This window comes from Dendrobates tinctorius, unplaced genomic scaffold (genome assembly GCF_039654945.1).
Source record: "Dendrobates tinctorius isolate UK_male_01 unplaced genomic scaffold, ASM3965494v1 ptg000004l, whole genome shotgun sequence".
NCBI classification, from domain to species: Eukaryota; Metazoa; Chordata; class Amphibia; order Anura; family Dendrobatidae; genus Dendrobates; species Dendrobates tinctorius.
The window spans coordinates 43,149,100-43,175,736 of NW_027361672.1; the positions used below are offsets into that span (position 1 = coordinate 43,149,100).

At 41.3% G+C, this 26,637-nt stretch overlaps 1 protein-coding gene across 1 annotated transcript in view; it reads right to left on the reverse strand.

Moving 5' to 3' along the window:
• The window catches only part of FARS2 (phenylalanyl-tRNA synthetase 2, mitochondrial), a 478,466-nt gene that overhangs the window by 450,478 nt on the left and 1,351 nt on the right, over window positions 1-26,637 (reverse strand). The window contains 1 exon segment of the mRNA XM_073567345.1: window positions 21,043-21,128. Within this exon segment, the coding sequence (XP_073423446.1) occupies window positions 21,043-21,128 (86 nt within the window).

Here is a 26,637-nt window from a genome sequence, read left to right on the forward strand (position 1 = left end):
CCCGATTTTTTATTTTTTATTCTTTTTTTTACAGGGGGATGGTACCCAGGGCCTGGAGGACAGTCTCCTCTCCTCCACACCGTGGGTACCAACCGCACATGAGACGCTTAACTTCCCGCATGGTGGGCATAGCCACATGCGGGAAGTCAGCGATTCTCATGCATTCCTATGGGTGCGGAATCGCGGCAATTCTTTGCGATTCCGCACAAAAGAATGAGCATGCTGCGATTTTTTCCGCGATGCAATTCCGCCGCGGAAAAAAGCACAGCATTAGCACAGCATGTGCGGAATGCCATAGGAATGCATGGGGTGCGTTCTGTACACGATTTTTAAGCGTTTTCGCGCCGAAAATCGCGGCAAAAACGCTTAAAAATCGCTACGTGTGCACATAGCCTAAAAGGCAATTTCAAATCACAGAAACATTGCAGAGTGTGGGAATACAAATTCATTACAATCTTTGATTCTGTTCACACAGGACTCAATTTGTCAGGAGGATTTATGGCCCACTACCAAATCTGAGCGATTTCCTCCAAAAGCAATGAAGGCACCACCAGCCTTTTGATCTCACATGCATAAGGGGTCCATAAAACTTTCACAACACTTATCTAATCTTACTTTATTAAGGATTCTCTCTTTTAGTTCAGGGTTTGTTTATTGAAATGTCCATATATCATACCATGCCTGTGCTTTTTACTGTATATAATTAGGGTTCTTCAAATATTTTGTTATATCAGCCTGATGAAGAGACGCAGTCTCGAAAGTTTGTTTTGTAACACCATTCACTTTATTTTGTTAGCCATTAAAAGGTATCATACCCACAAGATTCCTATTTTGTTTCTCTCACTGAGAGCACTTTATATATTTTTTTCTACTGGCTAACAGGGTACCAAACCACTTTTTTTTTCGTTTGCACCTGTAAATTATTCACATGACAGTTAGGCTATGTGCACACGTACCGGAACTCTCTCAGAAATTACCGCGAGAATTCCGGAATTCCATTCCGCGGGAAAATCGCATTTTAAATTCCCGCGGAAAAAAATAGCATTTTGCAAGCGTATTTAGCTTGCAGAATGCTAGCGTTTTCAAGCGATCTGTAGCATCGCTTGGAGAACTGATTGACAGGTTGGTCACACTCGTCAAACATAGTGTTTGACAAGTGTGACCAACTTCTTACTACTGAGGCCGCCTATGCAGCATCGGTAGTAAAAGATAAAATCTAAAAAAAAAAAAAAAAAAAAAAAAAAAAAAAAAAAAAAAAAATGGTGTTATTCTTACCTTCCGACGTCCCGCGCAGCAGTTCCCAGTAATCCTTGGCGAAAATGCCCACGATGACGTCTGTTCTCGCAGGATCGCGATGTCTCGCGGTAATTCTCGATGACGTAGCGCGAATGCCCGCGAGACTTCGCGATCCCGCAAGAACGGACGCCATCGCGGGCATTTTCGCAAAGGATTACTGGGAACGAGAGCGTGGAGAGAAGCGGGAAGGCTGCGCGGGACGTCGGAAGGTAAGAATAACAAGATTTTTTATTTTAAATTCTATTTTTTACAGGGATATGGTACCCAAAGCCCGGAGGACAGTCTCCTCTCCTCCGGACCGTGGGTACCATCCGCAATTGTTCTGCTTACTTTTCGCATGGTGTGCACAGCCACATGCGGGAAGTAAGCGGAACAATGCATTCCTATGGGTGCGGGATCGCCGCGATTCTGCAAAATTAATGAGCATGCTGCAGTTTTTACCGCGAAGCGATTCCGCCGCGGTAAAAACCGCAGCATTGGCACAGCATTGCGGAATCCCATAGGAATGCATGGGATGCTTATTTTTCACGTTTTCGCGGCAAAATCGCGTGGTTAAAACCGCTGCAGAAACGCGAAAAAAACACCACGTGTGAACTCAGCCTAAGAGACTTGATGTCACAAGATTAACCCCGGATGTGTGCACTTACTGTACAGAGATGGCTAACCTCTTTTATGGAGCTGTGACAGTTGTATGTAAACAATTAGGGGGAAGTGTCATTTCCAACACCGACTGATTGCTTGCCACAAGGTGATCACAGGGTGCCAAGAAGATGTAAGGGCAGTCAGGGTCCTACTGAAGGCCCCTGCATCTGCCATATTACCGTCAGTTCCAAAAAGTTGGGCTGCTGTGTAAAATGTAATGAAAACAAGAATGCAATGACTTGGAAATCTCTCACAGCAAAACACGGAACACAGATACTATCAATTTCTAAATTACGGTAGTTAATTTCAGGAAAATTTGGAAAATGTCTAACTTTGCATTTTTGATCTGCGTTTTGCTGTGAATAAAATATGGCTGGCTATAAGAGATTTCCAAATCATTTCATTCTTGTTTTCTTTACATTTTACGTGGCATCCCAACTTTTTGGGAATTGGGGCTGTAGTTTAAAGTGCAGCCAGAGGTTGCTCCTCATAGGACATCGCCATTCTTAAAAATACACTGCAGTTCTATAGTATAGCTGTGTGTTTCATAGGCGATCAAGCAAACATAGGTTCATATACAAAGTTAATGATTTTTACATTTTTAAAGAATATATAAAATATAAAAATATACAAGATATATAAAAGTTGAAATTACCCCATTTTTTCCAAATATAAATAGTGTAATCTAAAAAAAATTGGTATTAATACACAAGCAATTGTCTGAAATAACAAAACAAACTTTACGTATTTTACCCCATATGATAACGCCAAAACAGAATAAAAAAAGCTGTTGTAAATTTGTTACTTTGCATACTTCCCCAAACTAGAGAAAAAAAACTTTCGTTCTATACACAAAAAATAATCTTGGCTCTCAGAACGACTGCTTAAATAAAATAAAAAACCTGCAAAAATAATTTGGTTTAAAGAAGTTGTCCAGTACTTGACATATTCAACACTTGGCCCCGATAAAATAAAAAAGCCTATACTCAGCTCCTGTGCTGGCAACATTCCTGCAGTGTCGGCACTCGCGGTCTCGGGACTCTCGTGCGGTTGTTATGACACGTGGTGCCCAATGCCCAATAAGCGGGGGTGTCACTGTCCCCACCTTCTGTTAAACTGAACATGAGGAGGAAGTCAGAGGTCAGCTGCAGCCCGGACTTCCTGTTCATGTTCAATTCGACAGAAGGCGGAGACAGTGACGCCAGCACTGATTGGCCGCCGGGAACCACGTATCATAACAACAGCATGAGAGCCCCGAGTCCGCAAGTAACGAAACCGCTGGAATGGAGCTGACACGGGATATAGTATAGGCTTTTTTATTTTATCGCGGCCAAACATTTAGATCAAGAAGTGGTTGTCCTAGTAGTGGATAACCCCTTTAAGTACAAAAAATCAATAAAAAGGTACAAAACAAACAAAAATGTATATACATTTGATATCACCATCGATGTACTGACAAGACTAGCAAAGCCATCACATCACTTTTAACACTGTAAAAATTCTGTTTTTATTCAATTTCATGCTGCGTAAATGCTAAAAATCCGCAACCCATTGAATTCGATGGCATTCCGCACATGCTGTGCTAATGCTGCGTATTTTTCCACAGCGGAATCGCATTGCGGAAAAATACGCAGCATGCTCATTCTTTTTTACAGAATCACGGGAATTCCGCACACATAGGAATACATTGTTCCGCTTACTTTCCGCATGTGGCTATGCCCACCATGCGCAAAGTAAGCGGAAAATGTGTGGATGATACCCACGGTGAGGAGGAGCGGAGATTCTCCTCCAGGCCGTGGGTACCATATCCCAGTTAACAAAAGAATTAAAGTAAAAAATCGTGATATTCTCACCTTCCGGCAGCCCACGCAGCCTTCCCGCCTGTCAGCCATGCTGCCGGCATCTTCCGGTCCCAGTGATGCCTTGCGACAATGACCTGTGATGATGTAGCAGTCTCGCGTGATGCTACATCATCACAGGTCATTGTCACAAGGCATCGATGGGAACGGGAGTTGCCGAGAGCATCGCTGAGGCATGGGAACGCTGCTGGGGCCGCTGGAAGGTGAGAATATCACGTTTTATTATTTTTTTCATTATTTTTAACTTTATATCATTTTACTACTGATGCCGCATAGGCAGCCTCAATAGTAAAAAGTTGGTCACACTTGTCAAACACTATGTTTGACGAGTGTGACCAACCTGTCAATCAGATGCTACAGATCGCTTAGAAAACGCAAGCATTCAGCAAGCTAATTACGCTTGCAAAACGCTATTTTTTCACGGGAATTCCGCATGCGTATTTCCCGCGGATTTCCCACGGCAGGGAGTTGCGGAATTGCAGCGGAAATTTCTGCGGCAATTCAGCAAGTGTGCACATAGCCTTAAAGGGAATCTGCCATTACGTTTTTCTATGTAATCTGACATCAGCATAATGGAGGGGTTGAGACCCTGATTAAAGCGTTAATGTCACTTACTGGTCTGCATGCTATTTTTTAGCACAATCCAAGTTTTCTCTGCTGCAAATCTAGCAGTGCTTAGAAAGCTGAGCCCTGTATGACCCCGCCCACACAGATTGGCCACTTTCTATGTTCACTTGGTATGCACAGAAAGCTGCTAATCAGCAGTGGGGCTTAAAAAAAAAAAAAAAAACAGCAGGAAGACTAGGAGATACAAGACTTGTATCCCTGTAGTGATAACTTCCTGCTGATAAAACACTTCTTTTATTGAAATCTTAACATGCAGACTAGTAAGTGACACATCGCTGGAATCAGGGTCTCAACACCTATGTCATGCTGCTCTTGGATTTCATAACAAAATCCTACTGTCAGGTTCCCTTTAAGAGTAAACAGATTCTTAAGCAGACTGATGTGCTCTTCTGAACGTGCAGGTGGAGTCTATTCCTTGTATAATTCGCTCCAGGATTACCCAACATCAAAACCACAGAATCTTGCTTGGTCAAGATCCAATAACAATACACCATATTACAGAAATTTGCAGATACCATTCCAAATCTGACGTAAATAGGGATTGTAAAACCAGCAAAACGGTATATGAATTCTAAATGTAACGTGGTTATATTATACATAAGGGCCGTAAGAGAGAACGGCATACTTGTACCAGAGGAGAAAAATCTGCTGACGACAAACATCTGCAGTACTGACAGCCTATGTGCCGACTAATACAAGGAGGATTTCTTAGAAGAGCTCTGCAATCAGCAATAACTCGGAAGGGAAAGGCACTGCTGGCAGCACCATCTAATGGGCATATCGGAACGCAGGGCTTACAAATTCCGAACTGATGTGAGATGATTAGGAATCGCGCTGTAATAAGTCAAACGTCCCAAGTTCCCGTTTCAAACTTCACTCACTGCTAACATTGCCATTAGCATGATAATAACCAGCTAAACTATAATTCTCACATTTTATTGCTTTGCCATCAAACTTCTGACAGGGAACAATTAATTCAGACGAGTCTCAAAAGGCACATGAATGACACACCGTAATCTGTTACTAAGCAGCTAACAAACAGTGTCAAACCCTAATGAGGCTGGGATTGGAAATCAATGTCACGACACGATTTTGGTTCAATGAAACAGAAAATTTAAAGGTGTCTGATCAATTTCCTTCACCTCTGTCACACGGTGACATGAAGATGTAACGATCCGCTTCACCAATGAGGGGAGACCTCTGATCAATCTGCGTCGAGTAATTTGCAGAATAATCATGGCAGTCATTTAGAGATTCTACTAAAACCACTTATGGCAAATCTAAAAGTGAGAAAATAATAAGAGGCTCGATTTATGGTCAATACGCTCATAAAAGCCAGCTTATGTAGTCAGCACGCTCTCTGTACCGGCCTGGTACTAGGATGCTGCCATTCTCCCCGAGCAGGTCAATTCTCTGCAATTTCATTCACAAGCTTCGCGCAAATTAATTTCCATGGTGAGTGCAAGGGGGAAGAAGACATCGAGGTGGTCTAGAGAAGGGGGGAAGAATTCATCATCAGAAGCACTCTTTTTCACACCACCAGCGCAATCTCAGACAAAAGGCATATGAGGAATTGTATGTTTGTAGTAACTGCTCCTATTTGTAAGTGGGAAAGGTACTCATGTTACACCTCCCTTTCCCTGGAGAGAAATTGTAGCGAAACTTGAGTCTTTTATAAACATCACAAATCTTCAAGAAAATCTCTCAGTAAGACCAACTCCCCCCCCAAAAAAAAACAACAAAAAAACAACACATTAATGGGTATGCAGGTCTTTAAAATGTAAATCCTTCAACACCTTTATATCACCTATCTGTTGCTGCATTCCTGAGAAATTAGCCCTTTAATTAAAGAGCACCATTCACCAAATTTTTCATGATGAAGTGGACACACAATGTAATAGTGGCTGCAAAGCGGAATAAAATGCTTTTTTTATTATTTTTCTGTAGGAGTTACTATCTGATGATACTCACTTTGACTTAACAAAGGTTAACCTATTAGGTGGCAAATACTTTGAGTGCTAATATCTCTGCAACAGAGAGACAATTTTTTAAAAAAAAAAAAGCTTTATTCTGCTCTGCAGATACCAATACATGATGTGTCTAGCTGAAAATGAAAAAATGGTGAAAGGTACTCTTTAATACACAAATGAGGGGTTAAGTGCTCTGGGTGTGACAGAGCACTTCCAGAGTCCATGCCTTCCTAGGTTTGTTTTCTGTCCAGCACCATCCTCTTTAGATTGATTGATAGCTCTCTTCTGGAGTTCCTTGTCTGGAGCCTGACCTCAAAGAAAGTAAGCTATCAATCAATCAATCTATCTAAAGAAGCTGGTGTTGGGAAGGGAAAGAAGTTCAGGAAACAGAGGCTAGGGAAGTATTCTGTCATACCACAATCAATAAGTCCTGATTCTTCAAAGCGAATACACGAGAACTCCACCAAAATTGTAGCATGATGCTACATCTAGTCTAATTAATGACGAGTTGTGGCATTCCTTAAGATGTGTGAGGAGCACATCCCTGTGAACAACTTTGGTCTTGATGAATTGGGGTCTTCAAGCCTTATTTGAGTATGAATGAAAATGCTAATTTTCCAGGAATGCAGCAACAGATAGAAGATATAAAGGTGATAACAGATTTACATATCAAAGACCTACATGCCCATCAAACCATGTCCACAATAGCCACCGAAAATGATGAAAGAGATGCAAAGTGCCGTACAGCAGGAAATAAAAGCCTTCATGAATACAGCAGACTCTAAAAAGAGCTGAAAACAAGTTCTATTTATGAAAAAAGAGTCAGTAACTACAATGATCATTTGCTCCCTTGGAGGCTAAAACTGCTTCCAATCAATGAGGGGTTTTGTCAATGCATTTGAATGTAAGTTGATCAAGATAAAGGATAACATACTCCCTGAAGAAACACATGGGAAACACCTTTCTGAGAGTGGGATGGTAGGAGCGCCACAGAATGAATTTGGGTGAGTATTTTTTCTTCAAAAAAACTCACACAACAAGATATGGCCTTACCAAAAACCCTGTCTGATGACAAATGCACATATAGCAGGATGCAGCAGGCCTCCACTAATAAAGGCAAGGGGCAGCTCAGGTGAAAACTACTGACAAAAACAACCACCCCACACCTAACAAAACATGGTGGGGTAGGCTGCCTAGTAGGAAAAATGCACACATAGATGAGGCTTGCATAGGACGCCAGTCACACATATACAAGTGTGATGCAAAGTGTCTGCTTGCAACCTATTAATGACGCCCATAGTATTAGCAGGCGGGCTGCTACAGCACTAAAATATGCAACAACACAGTGACAGACGCCCCAATAGACCAAGCCAACAAAAAGAGGCCCAACTGCATCCTGCAAAAGAGAATATAAGTGCAAAAAATTAATGCATACAATGAGTACATTAAATGAGGTATTGGTTAATATTTTGGCCAAAATAGATAAAGCCTGCAAGCCACCATCAAGGCTCCTCATGATATTGCAGGTCCCTAACACTAATATCAAAACAGCTAACACAGAAAAAAATCAAAAAAACTCACAACAAGATATGGCCTTACCAGAACCCTGTCTGATGACAAATGCACATATAGCAGGATGCAGCTGGCCTCCACTAATAGAGGCAAGGGGCAGCTCAGGCTACTGATAAAACCAACCACCCCACGCCTAACATACCATGGTAGGGTTGGCTGTCTAGTAGGAAAAATGCACATAGATGAGGCTTGCACAGGACGCCAGTCACACATATATAAGTGTGATGCAAAGTGTCTGGTTTGCAACCTATTAATGACGCCCATAGTATTATCAGGCGGGCTGCTCCAGCACTAAATATAATATAATAAGTGCAAAAAATTAATGCATACAATGAGTACATTAAATGAGGTATTGGCCAAAATATTAACTAATACCTCATTTAATGTACTCATTGTATGCATTAATTGTTTGCACTTATATTATCTTTTGCAGGATGCAGTTGGGCCTCTTTTTGGTGGCTTGGTCTATTGGGGCGTCTGTCACTGTGTTGTTGCATATTTAAGTGCTGTAGCAGCCCGCCTGCTAATACTATGGGCGTCATTAATTGGTTGCAAGCCAGACACTTTGCATCACACTTATATACACTCACTGGCCACTTTATTAGGTACACCATGCTAGTAACGGGTTGGACCCCCTTTTGCCTTCAGAACTGCCTCAATTCTTCGTGGCAGAGATTCAACAAGGTGCTGGAAGCATTCCTCAGAGATTTTGGACCATATTGACATGATGGCATCACACAGTTGGCGCAGATTTGTCGGCTGCACATCCCTGATGCGAATCTCCCGTTCCACCACATCCCAAAGATGCTCTATTGGATTCAGATCTGGTGACTGAGGAGGCCATTTGAGTACAGTGAACTCATTGTCATGTTCAAGAAACCAATCTGAGATGATTCGAGCTTTATGACATGGCGCATTATCCTGCTGAAAGTAGCCATCAGATGCCTGTTCTTAGCTGAGAGGAGTGGTACCCAGTGTGGTCTTCTGCTGCTGTAGCCCATCTGCCTCAAAGTTCGACGCACTGTGCATTCAGAGATGCTCTTCTGCCTACCTTGGTTGTAACGGGTGGCAATTTGAGTCACTGTTGCCTTTCTATCAGCTCGAACCAGTCTGCCCATTCTCCTCTGACCTCTGGCATCAACAAGGCATTTCCGGCCACAGAACTGCCGCTCACTGGATTTTTTTTCTTTTTCGGACCATTCTCTGTAAACCCTAGAGATGGTGGTGCGTGAAAATCCCAGTAGATCAGCAGTTTCTGAAATACTCAGACCAGCCCTTCTGGCACCAACAATCATGCCACGTTCAAAGGCACTCAAATCACCTTTCTTCCCCATACTGATGCTCGGTTTGAACTGCAGGAGATTGTCTTGACCATGTCTACATGCCTAAATGCACTGAGTTGCCGCCATGTGATTGGCTGATTAGAAATTAAGTCTTAACACACAGTTGGACAGGTGTACCTAATAAAGTGGCCAGTGAGTGTATGTGTGACTGGCGTCCTATGCAAGCCTCATCTATGTGCATTTTTCCTACTAGGCAGTCTACCCCACCATGTTTTGTTAGGTGTGGGGTGGTTGTTTTTATCAGTAGTTTGCACCTGTGCTGCCCCTTGCCTTTATTAGTGGAGGCCTGCTGGATCCTGCTAGATGTGCATTTGTCATCAGACAGGGTTTTTGGTAAGGCCAAATCTTGTTGTGTGAGTTTTTTTGATTTTTTCTATGTTGGCTGTTTCAGTATTTTTTCTTCGCCAGTTATTATCTCTTCTATATTTATGGTTTATATTAAATTACAATAGATCTATTTATCCTTACTCCTTCTAGTCACGATAGCAGAATTTTATCATTTACTTCATGTATTCACATATTGGATGGTTTCAACTTTATAACATAATATTTTTCTTAGCTGCTTTAACCTTATTCCATATTGGATAGGTATCGATTAATTTTATAAATCCATATTGACTGGAGCCGGTTCTATTTTTACTGATACTGATCATTTTTGATAGATAAGGTTTGGTGGCATTCGCTTTACTACTGGGTATACATCACATACATTTCCAATACCATACTGGAAGGGTTGTGTGTTTAACAATAAGTCTATTGACTGTTACGCCATCTATTCATTTTAGCACCTTTATACTATTTACTTTATGTTTATCTAAATCCATGTCGGATGGTGTCAATATAATGGTATAATATATTTGGCTTCCTTAACCTCTTCACTTCTAGCGAGTTTCCGTTTTTTTTCTTCCCTCCTTTTAACAGGGCTGTTAAAGGCACATGATGCCTAATTAAATCAGCTGTCATATACTGGGAAAGATGCGGAAAGTCAGGGACAAGATATAGAACATATACTGTATGTACATCGTGAAGAGGTTAAATGGAATCTGACAGCAGAATTTCACACCCCAAACTATTTACATTACACATGTAACACTTTCAAAGACAAGACTAGCAATACCTTTACATGGCCAGTCCCTTCCTTCATTACTGAGAATTCAGCGTTTGAATGTATATGCAAATGAGGCGGAAGAACTATCTGTAGATCTGAATCCTCTGTCACCCCAGCTCTAATCTCCACCCAGATCCACCTCCTTCTGCTTGACTGATGGCTCCTTTGCATGAAGTCACACAGTATAGAGCTGTCAGTCAAGCAGAAAGAGGTAATGCTGGCAGGAAACAGAGCAGGAGTGACAAAAGCTTCAGAACTACTAATAGTTCTTCAGTCCTATTTTCACATCAGTTCAAATGTAGATTTCTCAGCAATAGAAGAACGGAGCGGCCATGTAAAGGTATTGCTGGACTTGCTTTGAAAGAGATACATGCACAAATAAATAGTTTGTGGGTGAAAACCTGCTGACAGGTTATTTCTTATCTTATCTCATATTGGATGGGTATGGGAAATTTTAAAATTCTTTATTGGAAGGAGAGTGTTCTATTTCTATTGATACCATCAATTTTCCAGAAGCAGATTGACCTCCCTATATTTCTAATCATTTATTTGAAGTGTTGTGCATCACATGTATCCCTGGTACAACTTATTCTAATCCTTTATTTGAAAGTTTTGTTTCTCCTTTTTACAAATGTCACATATTAGGGATTTTTCCAATCCCTTTACTAGAAGCATTGAACTTAATTGCGATCATTGGTATTAGATCAGTGATTAAATCCATCAGTGCAACGTTCCCCTTAAAAATGTTATACCGAGTAATATAATTACTAATTGTTGATCCTACACCACACTTTTTGGTGCTCTTCCACTTTCTTGATTTTAAAGCATTTTTAACTTGGCTTTTATGCAATGTATATGTTTCTACTGTATATGCAACCATTTATGGACAAATAAAGTATTGTACTTTTTGTTTCTTGTTGCACATGGTGCGTTATTTCCTTTGACCGAAGCTTATGTTGTTTACACATACTGGGAATTCTGTCATTACTTTGACACTTTCCATGTGTAAGTAAGTGCTGGTACATTTACTAAAGTACCCATTTATACACTCCTGAGGAGTGTTGGGTACCTAATAATTAACTAGCTGTTAGTGTAACTGAAATGAAGAGTAAATGGGACTGGGTACCATACATTATGCCAACCCACACTATAATTCAGGGATGACTGGTGTGACATTGCCTCGTAATTGCCTCTTCATGACGTTGCCTATGTGGTCTCCAGACCAATTTTAAGCTATCATTGGGTTGAAGACACAAGCAGGACTCATCGCTGAAGAGGATCGAAAAGACCAGAGACCACAGCCACTGATGACCTGCAGAGCTTGCACTTCTCCCAGGACAGTTTTGCCGGCAGTGGTCCGGGAGGTGAGCATCTGCACTTTTTTTTGTTTGTTTTTTTTACACTGGCCACTACTGCGTTTCAAAAGGGGTTGGCCAAATAGTGGAAAACTCCTTTTAATGAATAAGTGAACTTTGAAAAGTTTACACAATCGTGTATTCAGATCAGACATTATATGTGTCACTTTAATCTCTATGGCACTTTAAGAGTTTTTGTACATAAATGTATTTGTAATCCTTATTGTTCTGGCAATGTTTATTTGATTGTGTTTGGATTCTCCTTATTTATATTCGCATCCTGCATTGAATTGTTGCTTGAAAAAGGCTCAGTCCATAAAGCTGGAACATCACATCTATGGGGCTGCTTTTTTTTGGACTATGTTGTGAAGTGTTTTCATAAAAAGCCTTCACCCATCATCCCTAACAACTTGTGCTGCTCTCAATTTTCATATATTTATGAGATATATATATATATATATATATATATATATATATATACACACACACACATACATATTATATACAGTGGGGCAAAAAAGTATTTAGTCAGTCAGCAATAGTGCAAGTTCCACCACTTAAAAAGATGAGAGGCGTCTGTAATTTACATCATAGGTAGACCTCAACTATGGGAGACAAACTGAGAAAAAAAAATCCAGAAAATCACATTGTCTGTTTTGTTTTCATTTTATTTGCATATTATGGTGGAAAATAAGTATTTGGTCAGAAACAAGCAATCAAGATTTCTGGCTCTCACAGACCTGTAACTTCTTCTTTAAGAGTCTCCTCTTTCCTCCACTCATTACCTGTAGTAATGGCACCTGTTTAAACTTGTTATCAGTATAAAAAGACACCTGTGCACACCCTCAAACAGTCTGACTCCAAACTCCACTATGGTGAAGACCAAAGAGCTGTCAAAGGACACCAGAAACAAAATTGTAGCCCTGCACCAGGCTGGGAAGACTGAATCTGCAATAGCCAACCAGCTTGGAGTGAAGAAATCAACTGTGGGAGCAATAATTAGAAAATGGAAGACATACAAGACCACTGATAATCTCCCTCGATCTGGTGCTCCACGCAAAATCCCACCCCGTGGGGTCAGAATGATCACAAGAACGGTGAGCAAAAATCCAAGAACCACGCGGGGGGACCTAGTGAATGAACTGCAGAGAGCTGGGACCAATGTAACAAGGCCTACCATAAGTAACACACTACGCCACCATGGACTCAGATCCTGCAGTGCCAGACGTGTCCCACAGCTTAAGCCTGTACATGTCCGGGCCCGTCTGAAGTTTGCTAGAGAGCATTTGGATGATCCAGAGGAGTTTTGGGAGAATGTCCTATGGTCTGATGAAACCAAACTGGAACTGTTTGGTAGAAACACAACTTGTCGTGTTTGGAGGAAAAAGAATACTGAGTTGCATCCATCAAACACCATACCTACTGTAAAGCATGGTGGTGGAAACATCATGCTTTGGGGCTGTTTCTCTGCAAAGGGGCCAGGACGACTGATCCGGGTACATGAAAGAATGAATGGGGCCATGTATCGTGAGATTTTGAGTGCAAACCTCCTTCCATCAGCAAGGGCACTGAAGATGAAACGTGGCTGGGTCTTTCAACATGACAATGATCCAAAGCACACCGCCAGGGCAACGAAGGAGTGGCTTCGTAAGAAGCATTTCAAGGTCCTGGAGTGGCCTAGCCAGTCTCCAGATCTCAACCCTATAGAAAACCTTTGGAGGGAGTTGAAAGTCCGTGTTGCCAAGCGAAAAGCCAAAAACATCACTGCTCTAGAGGAGATCTGCATGGAGGAATGGGCCAACATACCAACAACAGTGTGTGGCAACCTTGTGAAGACTTACAGAAAACGTTTGACCTCTGTCATTGCCAACAAAGGATATATCACAAAGTATTGAGATGAAATTTTGTTTCTGACCAAATACTTATTTTCCACCATAATATGCAAATAAAATGAAAAAAAAACAGACAATGTGATTTTCTGGATTTTTTTTTTCTCAGTTTGTCTCCCATAGTTGAGGTCTACCTATGATGTAAATTACAGACGCCTCTCATCTTTTTAAGTGGTGGAACTTGCACTATTGCTGACTGACTAAATACTTTTTTGCCCCACTGTATATATATATATAAGAAAATTGGGATCCAGCGAAAGGATGAAAGTTCACCAGATTTGTAAAAACTTCTTCTTTATTAATCCATTATGTCATAAAAAGTATGAGGAACTCCAATCAATTAGTAGCATTCCAGCAAGGGACTACATGTAGCATGGCTGGAACATGTAGTCCCTTGCTGGAATGCTACTAATTGATTGGAGTTCCTCATACTTTTTATGACATAATGGATTAATAAAGAAGAAGTTTTTACAAATCTGGTGAACTTTCATCCTTTTGCTGGATCCCAATTTTCTTATATTTCTATTTGCTGGGGCATACTCCCTGCCTGGATCCGTGCAAAGTATAGGGTGAACACCGATTATTGCATCGAGGAACTCCTTTATGGTGAGCTGGCTATATGTTTTTCACATTGTTTGAAAAAAAAAAAAAAAAAAATATATATATATATATATATATATATATATATATATATATATATTCACTGCTACAGTAATATGCCCAAAACGCCAATTCCCACTGTTAAGATATGCAGTCCCTGTTATAACTGGTGGGTGTCTGCTCTACAGATCTTAAAAATAATTACCGTATATATACTAATGGGAAAACTCATTTAGGTTACGGTCACAAACACTATTTTTGGATGGCATTTTCTCTGTTATAGCTTGAAGAAAAAAAATTAAAGTGATGAAAGTCTACATCAGCAGAGGACAGTGATTTGCTGCAGCGGTGAAGAGAGCTGTTGACTAGAGATGAGCGACTTTGGTCGGATCGGGTTTCGTGAAACCCGAATGAAACAAAATTTGAGTCGAATGAAACTGGTCCGACTAGGGAAAAAAAATCCGGAGTTTCGTCCGAAACCCGACCCCAAAGCAAGTCAATGGGGAATAAAAGTCGGCATTGAGTGGATGAATGTCATCATGAAACCCGATCCGACCAAAGACGCTCAACTCTACTGTTGACGTTACGTCACTGCTACAGTCATATCACTGAGACTGGAGCAGCGCTGGACCTGAGGTTGTGGGAGTTGGATTAGATGCTCTCTATGCTTTTTTACATACCGTAAATAAAAAAGTGTTTAAACCCCTTTAAACTCTTCCCCACCTTGGATGTAACAGCATGTCCTATTTTGCTGTGTGTTCCCACAAATAGATGTACTGATACATCTTGGCGATTATACAGGCGCAGGATCTGTGCCTGCACAATTGTCACTGTGAGCTTGTCTTAACTGATAGCAGAGTTCCTGCTGTAACAGCCAGGGCCAATTCTTGCACTGCCCCTGCCTGGTTAACCCTTTGAATAATGACCCACGGGTCTGTCAGCCACAGTGGCCTGTGAGAACATGCCATAAGCAGGATCTCAAAGGCATTCTGTCAGTGCACCATAGGGGGACGAAGTATTATATAAAAAAAACAAAAAAAAAACAACACACAACAACTGTAACAATACAAAAAAATACATAAAAAAAGAAAATTATTGTAAAAAAAAAAAAAATTACACCAACAAATATTGGCATTTTATGTAGAAAGCAAAAAATACACATATTGGTATCATAACTGAACAAAAAGTTGGATAAAACCCGATCAAAAATTAGTACGTCAATAAAAATGATATCCCTGAAAATGTCATCTTGTCCCGCAAAATAAAGCCACCACTCAGTTTAGCGGATGCAGTTTAGCGGATGACTGAAAAAGCTATAACTCTCAGAATATAGCCATACAAAAACAAATTTTTACTCTAAAGGAAAAAAAAAAACTGTCATAGAAAGGGATCAAAAATTTTTATGTATCCCAAAATAGTATCACTAAAATCTTTAACTCCCCCATCAAAAACAAGCCCTCTCATAACTGTCAGTAAGAACATGGCAAAATTAAAGCTCTCAAAATATGGTGATGCAAAATATGTGCGTGGTAGTAATGAAATGTAGAAAATAAACCTTTATAAATCTGGAATTGCTGTAATCATACTGATCGAAAGAATAAAGTCATCTAAGCACTTACACCGCACGAGGAATGGCGTAAAAAATAAATAAAAGCGATTCTTGAACTGCTGTTGATCTGTCTCCCAAAGATTACAGCAAGGCTCAGCGCACATTTATCTTGCACTCTATGCTGAGCGCTTACAGTGGGGTTTAAATCTCTGAAATATATGATTCAGATGTAACCCCAGGTGGAAGATTCCCTATAATGAGGAAAATGGAGATTCTGGACCGAGTCTGGTCTATGATCTAGTGGTGGTGGTCAATGTTTTTAGACAAACACAAATGCACGCTTCGCCACGATTTTGTGCACCTCTGAAAAGATGGACACTACTGAACAGAGGCCATGCAGAGTGCAGAGTTATTCCACTGCCTCATTATAGTGAATGGATCCATTGAGTGTTATCTGAATCATGAATTTCGTATAACAGGATAAATGTGAACCTGGTATTAAAGTTGTTACAAAATGTCACCAATAAAAGCTTCCACTCAACCCACAAAAGCAAATCCCCACTCAGTTCCATCACCTGTAAACATAAAAATAGAGGGTGTCAACATTACTGGTAATTCAAGGGCTCTGGGAAAGCAACATGGCTCTCCTAGAAGAAATTCAGCAGAATCTGCGCTGTCAAATCCAAATGCCACCCTTCTTCTGAGCGCCTCAGTCAACATGTTCGGTAATACTATAGCGAGGAGAGCCTAAATAATAAACAGGGAGCATAACTTTAGAACCATAACCTTGGGCAGAATGTATTGGCCACTACAGTGGCATATTTGTAATTTTCACTACGCAACATCCAATTCAGGAAACACCAAGGAGTCAAAATCGTCGCTACAGCCGTAGATGAAATCCTAGATTCCAAGGGTATATTTTACAAACTTAGGCCACATACTGGGTATTTCCACGTTCAGAAGTTGCATAACATATTCTGGGGCTATTTTTACCTATTTCCTTTTGTGAAAATGTAAAATCTGGGGCTAAAACAACATTTTAGTGGTAAAAATTGAATTATTTTTTCTTCACTGCCCAATGGTATTAAATTATGTGAGGCAACAGTGGTGTCAATATGATCACTGCACCTCTAGATGGATTCACTAAGGGATGTAGTTTGTAAAATGGCGCCTCATATGGTTTTTTTTTCTGTCCTGGCACCTCAGGGGCTCTGCCAGTGTGACATGGCACCTGCTATCCAGCCCAGCAAAATCTGTACTCCAACATAGAGATAATTTCCTTCTGAGCTTTGCACTGTAGTTTCCAACCTCATATGGGGTATTGGCGCACTCAGGAGAAATTGTACAACAAACTATGGAGTCCATTTTATCCTTTTACTCTTATGAAAAATTTGGGACATTTTAGAAAAAAAAAAAATTCTCATTACTTTCTTCCAATTTGCATTAATTCCTGTCAAGCACCTAAAGCGTGAAAATTTCGGAACGTGGTTTTGAATACAATGAGGATGCAGATTTTAAAATGGGGTCTTGTCTGTGTTTTCTGTCACATAGGCCTCTCAGAGTCACTTCAGAAGTGAAGTGGTCCCTAATAAAAATAAGTTTTGAAAATTTCATTGAAAAATAGGAAAAATTGCTGCTAAAAAGTTTAACCTTTCTAACAACCTAACGAAAAAAGCAGTTTCATGAATGAAGCTGATGTAAAGTCGACATGCGGTAAATGTTATTTCTTAACTTCTTTGTGCAGTATGACTATGGTGCCAAAGGTAAAGTTCAAAAATTGTAAGATTTTTGACCGATGATTTCATAAGCACAATTCATATAAACCTGAAATTGCTACTACCATTAACTACAATGCATCACGAAAAAAAAAAAACAAAAAAACAATCTCAGAATCGCTGGGATATGTTGAAAAATTTTAGAGATATTACAACATAAAGGGACTCTGGTCGGAATTAAAAACTTTGTCCTGCTCAGAGAGGTGAAAACGGGCTTTGGCAGGAAGGAGTTAACCTAATTATTTCCTAATTTTTGCACACAAGAATTGTTTTTAGTCAGCAAAAATAATAGTAAGGCTGTGTGCCCAATGTAAGCGCTTTTTTCTGCTTGTTTAAGCGTTTTTTTCCCATGCAAAAACGCTTAAAAAACGCATACACTAAGCATCCCATTCTTCTAAAGCATTTTGCAATTTTTGTGCACATGATGCGTTTTTTTCGCATAAAAAACACATCGCGGAAAAAACACAGCATGTTCATCAATTTTGCGGAAAAAAACGCATCTCCAACTATATTCAATGCGAATGTGGATGCTCTGGAAAAAACGTGCAAAAAAAAAAACCGCAACAAAAATGCGAAAAATAAAAATGCGGATTTCATGGGACAGAATCAGGTTTTGCTCAGGAAATTTCTGCATACGTGGGCACATAGCCTTAATGAATAACTGTATTACATGATTCCACACTTCCCAGATACTGAGGATGTGTGCCCAGGTTGCGTTTTTTTAGCGTTTTTGAAGCGTTTTTCGGGGTCAAACCGCTTCAAAAACACTTAAAATAAGCATCCCATTAATTTTAATGCATTTTGGCCTTTTTGTGCCAATTGATGCGTTTTTTCCGCATAGGAAACGCTTAGCGGCTAAAAACGCAGCATGCTCATTATTTTCCGCTTCAGTCCGCGTTTTTAGCTGTTTCCTATGAGTCCAGAAGATGCGAGGAAAAAAACGCATCAAAACCGCGCGTTTTTGATGTGTTTTTTCCTCACGTCTTCTGGACTCATAGGAAACAAAAACGCGCGTTTTCTGGGAAGAAGTTCGGTTTAGTATCAGTTTTAAAATGCTAACGTGGGCACATAGCCTAAATGGGGCTGGAACAACCGATAATTCCTAGAAGAGCAATGCATTGCCTATAAGTCTTGTGAGAATCATGTGGGAATAGTGGATGAGGGCAGGTATATCTCGCCCAGATACCTTTCCTATGTGGCCTAGTCTGGTCAGTATCTCACCTGGTTACTAATGAATAATGGGAGGCGGATATAAAAGGATGCCAGGTGGTTGTGTGAGTGTCTCAGCCTGGGGACACAGAGAGCCTGTCTGTGTGAGAGACACACGTGAGTGAAAGCAGTGCCCACTGCAACTGTGATTTGGCTGGATGGGAGAAGCCCGCCAGTTGGTAGTTAGGTTGTACCTTGTTTAGTTAGTGCCAGACAGGCAAGGATTTGTTTTATGTTTTTTTTCTTTATGAATTGCTTTCACCATTAATAAACCTGACCCAGTGTCAGTTATACCCGGACCCTGGCTGTGCGCCTGAGTTTCATGCTGAACGCACGTGACCTTTGACCCCAGCAAAGGCGATCCCGGAGTGTTTTATCACAGTCTCCAGACACTGGCATGTCACTTTACACAAGGAGAGACGTTACCTTAGACGTCAGCATTATGTGCCTACATTATGGTGAATAACAGAGATATACAGGGTGGGCCATTTATTTGGATACACCTTAATAAAATGGGAATGGTTGGTGATACCAACTAGTCTAAGGGGGTCAGATTCCTTGTAGGAATGCTCAGACCTGACACCCATAATGTGGTGGTGCACCATTTTGCTGGAAAAACTCATGGAACGTGCCATCTTCAGTGTATAAAGAGTGCAACACATCAACATGTAGCAATTTCAGATATCCAGTGGCACTGAGGTTTCCACTGATGAAGAATGACCCCACTATCTTTGTACCCCATATACCACACCATACCATCAATTATGGGTGTCAGGTCTGAGCATTCCTACATGAACAGTTTCCTGGAAAGTGGATTGGTCATCGTGGGCCAGTTGAATGGCCACCAAGGTCTCCCGATCTGACCCCCTTAGGCTTTTATCTTTGGGGTCTTCTGAAGGCAATTGTCTATGCTGTTAAGATATGAAATGTGCAGCATCTGAAACAACGGATACTGGAAGCCTGTGCTAGCATTTATTCAGTGGTGTTGCTATCAGTGTGTCAAGAGTGGGAGAAGAGGGTTGCATTGACAATCCAACACAATGAGCAGCACTTTGAACACATTTTATAAGTGGTCATAAACATGAAATAATAAAGTACATTAAAACCAAGCACACCATTGTTTTTCTTGTGAAATTCTCAATAAGTTTGATGTGTCACATGACCCTCTTCCCATTGAAAAAAAAAAAAGTTGGATCCAAAATGGCCGACTTCAAAATGGCCGCCATGGTAACCACCCATCTTGAAAAGCTTCCCCCCCTCCCATATACTAAATGTGCCACAAACAGGAAGTTCATATCACCAACCATTCCCATTTTATTTAGGTGTATCCATATAAATGGCCCACCCTGTATATAGATAAGCAAGCTTTGCACTAAGAACAGGGGATCAGGGTTCCCTGGAGGTAAAAGGATGTGGATCCTAACAGATAAGACATTTTATGATAAACAAAACAGGTTTTCCCATACACTTAGTAATGAAAAAACAATTCTAGCCAATTCGATCCTGGGTTTCCTTTATATGCAGGTCATTGTGCAGGAAAAATTACATGAAGGCCGGTTTCACACATCCAAATTCACTGTTCAAGTACAGACTGCATCTCAACAGCCTATGAGGCCACCAAGATGGGATCAGTAGCAGGGCTGTGGAGTCGGAGCCCATTTTGGTGGAGTCGGTTGGAGTCGATGTCATGAAAATTGAGGAGTCGGTGTTGGAGTTGGAGGTTTGGCTAACCGACTCCACAGCCCTGATCAGTAGACCTGCGGCCCATCCAGACATCGCAAACCGGACTTGGACAGTGAATGTATGCTATGTGAAAATCCTGCCCTAGCATTATTCTGTGGGTCAGTATCGGTTTTTATGTTTTACAACTTTTTTGTTTTTCTGTCAATGGAGCTAAATGCTGGATAAGCTGTATATTTTGTTTGGTGCCATTTTGCGGTACATGGAACTGTTAATACTTTTAATGTAGTTTACCTTTATTGGTGTTTAGCATCTGGGAGAAGTAATGTGATATTTTATTTGTTTGGACAGTTACGGATAAAGCCATAAGATATGAGTTTGGAGATAGCAGACAATGACTGGAGTGTTTCAGAGCCCTGATCTCCAGCAGTTGGAGACCCCCAACCCTGTGAAGAGGGGACAACGTCCAATGTTGAGAATACGGTAACTCATAAAAAGTCGGCACGTTCTATAATACAAGACATGAAAAGCAATAACAACTTTGTGCTAAGTTCAGAAGATTCCTTACCAGAAATTCTGTTACTGACTGTGGAATACCATTTCCAGCAAGGCTGTGAGTTTTTCAGTATGGACCTCCTGACTTCAGGACAATGCCTGGAACGTATCAAAGAAAGAATCAGCGCCATCTGCAATCCTGTTCTATACCTGCACACATGTCCTGTAACTAGGGGGAGAGTGCAGCCATATGTAGGACAGCCCATGCAGCCAGCCGGCAGGATCCGGACCACAATATTCCTCTGCACTGAATGCGGTATTGTGCAGAGTACCAGAAGCAGCAGCAATGCATGTCACACGCATACTATAGCTTTTCTGCATGCATTGCCCTGTCATTCCTCCAGCATGTGTATTCAATTGTGATGGACTGTATAGTGATCCCTCTATACCACTTAGGCCTCATTCACACGTTCATGTTTATATGTGAAAAGATGGTATTGGTGACATCAGTGTGTCCATTTTACCATCAGTGTAGGAGTTTTTCATAAATGCATAAAGAAATTAATTACAGAGCTTCTCCTATCCATGTCCTGTACAGATTTTTCACAGACCCAAAGACTTAGCCCTGTGGTGTAGTAACCACTGAGTCCGCTAGGGGGCGCTGTGTGGATGTCCCAGGAGAAAGGATGAATGGCAGAACACGGAATGGCCGTTGTGTATCCCAACATGGGTGGCTTTGGGATGGAGACTTATGTGTTGTTCAGCAATGATATTGCTGAGGTGTTGCTTCAATGTATAAGGGAGAAGTCTCCAGGTAACTAGAGAGATGGGCGTACCTGGTTACCTACAAACCCACCCAGGGGTGTGTTTAAGAGTGTCATAGTAAAGTATATGTGTGGCTGTGTGTAATAGGACCTTTAGTGGGGTCATAGCCATGTGATCACCTGTGGGTGTGGTTATGGACCATATAAGGTACCTGAGGTCCGGTCACATGAGGGCGAGCACATGGATCTGATTGGGCCATGTGGAAGGTCCCGGCAGGCCTATGTGGAGGAAGGTGTGCTACCTTCCTGAAGACCACGTGCTGAGGCTGCTGACCCGGTGAGGCCTGTGTATATTGGCTGTATGTGAGGAGGGATGGGCCTCCTGTGTTTGCTGAGGCGCCAGGACTGAGCCTGAAATCATGGACACTTATGCTTGCTTTCACCTGAGCTAAAGGCTATTCCTTATGTTATGTGCTGGTTTATGGGTTATGGAGCAATAAACCCTATGAACTTAGAAATGAACATGCCTGCTGATTGTCTCCCGTTGCTCCTGAGCGAGTTGAATCGCTACAGCCCTTTTCATAGATAGAAAAAAAAAAACGGAAATGCCTCTGTGAATATTGCATGGACACACGGTCCATCAAAAAACACAGACATGTGAATAGCATCATAGGCTATAATGGGTACAGCCCAGCTCATCGTTATTGGCACCCAAGAAGTTTAAGTTCATAATGTGGAATATCTCCTGAAAAAAATGAATCAAGTGAAACAGTTATTTTGTATAGAGCACTGGTGTTATATACAAAAGAGCAAATAAACAACAATTTAGAACAAAAAAATGGGAGGGAAAAATAGACAAATCTAAGGCTACATTCACATTTGCGGATGTCACACCTGTGTACTTCTTCCGTTAAGCTCCGCTCACTGCCGCACCTCTTCCACTCACCTCCGCCTACGTCAGCATGCGGCCTGCGTACCTATCTTTAACATTGGGTACAAAGGCCAAACGAATGTATGCGGATGCCTCCGCATGCGTCGTTTTGACAAGTCGCCAACCGCAACAAAATGCAACATGTTGCATTCAACTCAGCGTCAAAACGACGCATATGGAGGCATCCACATGGCCTGTGTACCCAATGTTAAAATATAGGTACGCAGGACGCATGCTGACGTAGGCGGAGCTAAATGGAAGATGTGCGGCAGTGGGCGGGGCTTAATGGAGGAAGTATGCAGCCCTCCGCAGCTCGGCCCAACGCAAGTGTGAAACCAGCCTAAAGCTTGCTGTGACACTGGTATAATTGGAACCCTTTACATTAAATTAGTATTAAAACACATTTTGACTCAACTGTAGTGAATCACAAATGAGAATCACTGGTGATTGTTAGTACCATATGACATGAACTAGCCAATGAATGATGACTTCAGTGTTGTAAAAGCCCCATGGTAGGCCCTGTTCCTTGGTCACAAGGGTGAAGACAAAGGAGCTGTCTGAGGACATCATAACTGCTATTACTAGCAAAAACAAACATCCAAAGGGTATAAGGCCATCTCCAAAGACCTTGGTATCCCAGTTTCAACAGTGCGTAATGTTATTAAAAAGTCTGACAAGCATGGTACCGTCAAAAACCTCCCTGGACGTGGGGGAAAGAGGAAAATTTCGAAGAAATGTCTTCAAAGGTTGGGGCCAATGGTAGAAAAACACCACGCCAAACATCCAAAGACCTGAAGGCCAACCAACCTGGAACAGTCTTGAGTCATCGCTTCAACAAGTACCATACGCCGCACACTAAACCAAACACAGATTTATGGGCAAAGGCCAAGGAAGAGACCATTGCTGAAGAAAATACATAAAAAGGAAAGCCTGATCTTTGCCAAAGAGTACATTGACAAACCACAATCCTTCTGGGAAAATGTTCTGTGTACAGATATAACAAAAACAGAGTTCTTTGGCAGTGCAAAGCAACAGTTTGTTTACAGACAGCACAAAGAAGCTTATAAGGAAAAGAACACCCTTCCAACAGTTAAACATGGTGGAGGATCCATCACACTGTGGGGTTGCTTTGCTGTGTCTGATACTGGAGGCCTTGACTATCACCGGAGACATGAAATCAGAGAATTATCAAGAGATTTTAAAGCAAAATTTCTACCAGTGTAAGAAAACTAGGTTTGAGTTGAAGATCATGGGTCCTCAAGCAAAATAATGACCTAAAGCACACATCCAAAAGTACCCATTGAATTGTTGAAAATGAAAAAAATGGACTGTTTTAATATGGCCAGCAATGAGTCCTGACCTTAATTCCATTGAAAATCTTTGGGGTGAGCTGAAATCTGCCATTGGGAAAAAGAATCCTGTAAACATTCAAGAGTTTGAACAAACTGCAAAGGATGAGTGGGAGAAAATACCAGCTGAGAAGTTCAAGAAGCTTATAGATGGCTACAAGAAGCATTTGGAGGCTGTCATCAATGCCAAAGGGTGTGCAACCAAGTATTAACTAGGAGTTCCTTTATTGCTGCACATGCTGTTTATTCTGTTTCTTCTTTGAAATTGCAACATGTAAGTTGAAAAACAATGTTTTATTGTTGTATTATTTTGAACCACTAATTAAAAAATCCTGAGGATACAACTTTGGTACATCTCCATTTATATCTGAAGATATTGTACAGTCTATGAAAAAAAATGAAGGGGTGCCAATAACAATGAGCAGCACACTTGTGCAGCACGGACGCCTGAATGAGGTCTTAGATAGGTACAGCCAGGAACATCAACCCACTATACAAGCTAGACTCGACTTAGGGTCCGAGAGGACTGGCCTAGCTGCATGATACAGCTGCCGATCAGTACACAGTGCACACAGGCTGCCATAGTTCTCGACAGGGATGAATGAGCCTTTTACTTGATCAATGGGTTTACAGTAACCTGAAAGATAATAGCAACACAAGTGTTCTAAAAAAGGCTAATTAACGATTATCTTGTAGAGTATAGGCCCTCTTAGGTTGTATAGGTAAACCAAAAAAAATTCCAACAAGTACACACAAATTGATCGTATCAATAATAATGAGTGTCATTAAAACATTACATAGAATTGGGTGAATCACATAAAAAAAACCACCAGCATAGGATAAATCGCACCAGAAGATTAAAGTATATTGTAAATGGCTCCTGGCCAGCAGATAACAAATACTGTACATTAGCATAAAGTAGGAGACTATGAAAACTAGTGGCGTAAAAACGTACTGATACAATTAACCAGTCTAATGCTCTGGAGTGTAAGCAGTGAACCCTCTTGAATCAGGTAGTAAACAGCACCCAAGTAACCTGCTGCAGCAGCACTGGGGTCCTGGGTTCAAATCCCACCAAGGACAACATCAGCAAGGCGTTTGCATGTTCTCCCCATGTTTGCGTGGGTTTCCTCCGGGTTCTCCGGTTTCCTCCCACATTCCAAAAACATAGTGATAAGAAATCTAGATTGTGAGCCCCAGAGAGGACAGTGATGATGATGTTGGTAAAGCGCTGCGGAATAAGATAGCACTATATAAGCAAAGGATAATAAATACAAATAAGTAATAAGATAGCCAGGATAACAAGAGCAAAACAAGAGAGGAGAAACGTGTTCCACTACCACTGTATGTATGGATATTGTGACTATCTTCAGGGCTAGGTTACTTGGATACATTGATCAGTGTCTGATAAGAGGGTTCACTTCTTCCGATAGAGCAGCGGGCCATTAATATAATTTATATTTGTAGATTTTATGATATCCCACTAGTTTCATAGCCTAGTCCTGGTGGCCAGGAGTCATTTCTAATGCACCATTACAAATAGTACTTCACAGTCTCCTGTACTTGTACTATTTATCCTATCTATGCAATTCTCCCGATTTTATGTAATGTTTTTATTATTATTCAATAATAAAGATATCAGTTTGTATAGATTTTTCCTGTCCAAATTGTTTTTGGGTTTACTTATACGACCTGGGCAGTCATTGGCTATCCCTCCTAAAGGTGCTTGGATACTTATAGGTCGTCATTATTGATGACTGAACGTGCTGGGATCAGGTGTTATCCGCCATGCTCGGGTGCTAACCTAGTGTCTTCAGCATGCTCGAAAAATATGTTCCAGTCTCCACTACAGCGTGACGCTGGTTTCCAAGGTAAACATCGGGTTGCTAAGAGCCGCGCTGCTCTTAGCAACCCGATGTTTACATTGGATACCAGCGTGCAGCGTCGGTGATCGCTCGCTCCCGCTGCCACACGCAGCGATACGTGCTGGCCAGTGGGAGACTAGCGATGAAAAAACGGCCCAGGACGATCCAGCACGATCAGCGATACCCGGCAGGGGGGCCGGTCGCTGCTGGATGTCACACACAGCAATATCGCTGATGTGTCACAAAATCAGCGATCTTGCCAGCGATATCGCTGTGTGTAACAGGGCCTTTAGATTGGGGTCTTGTGTGGAATCTGCTGTTGGTCCTCTCGCCCTCTCATATGGTATACTGGCATATTGTGTGCAAATAATGCTATAAAAGAAACTTATTATAAGTGCCACACATTGTAGTACAGAAACAGTTCAAGTCATGTGACAAATAATACTTCCACAGAGATCCTTGAATGATACAGTACTGCCATATACTGTCAAGCAATCAGTGCAACAACATGCAGGAGACAATATGTGAGGCCTAAATAATGCCAACATACAGTAACCAAATAACAATGATTGCAATATAGAGGCGTTATATTAAAGGGGTTATCTGCTAGTTCCCAGAGCCGCCAGCTTTCCTATCAGAAGTGAGCGGTGCCAATGACATTAGGACCAACACACCGGCTGAGTGTATCATCAGTAATCACGTGGGCATCTCTGCGGGGGGCACCATAAACAGCAACGTTGACTTATTATGTGGCCGTAA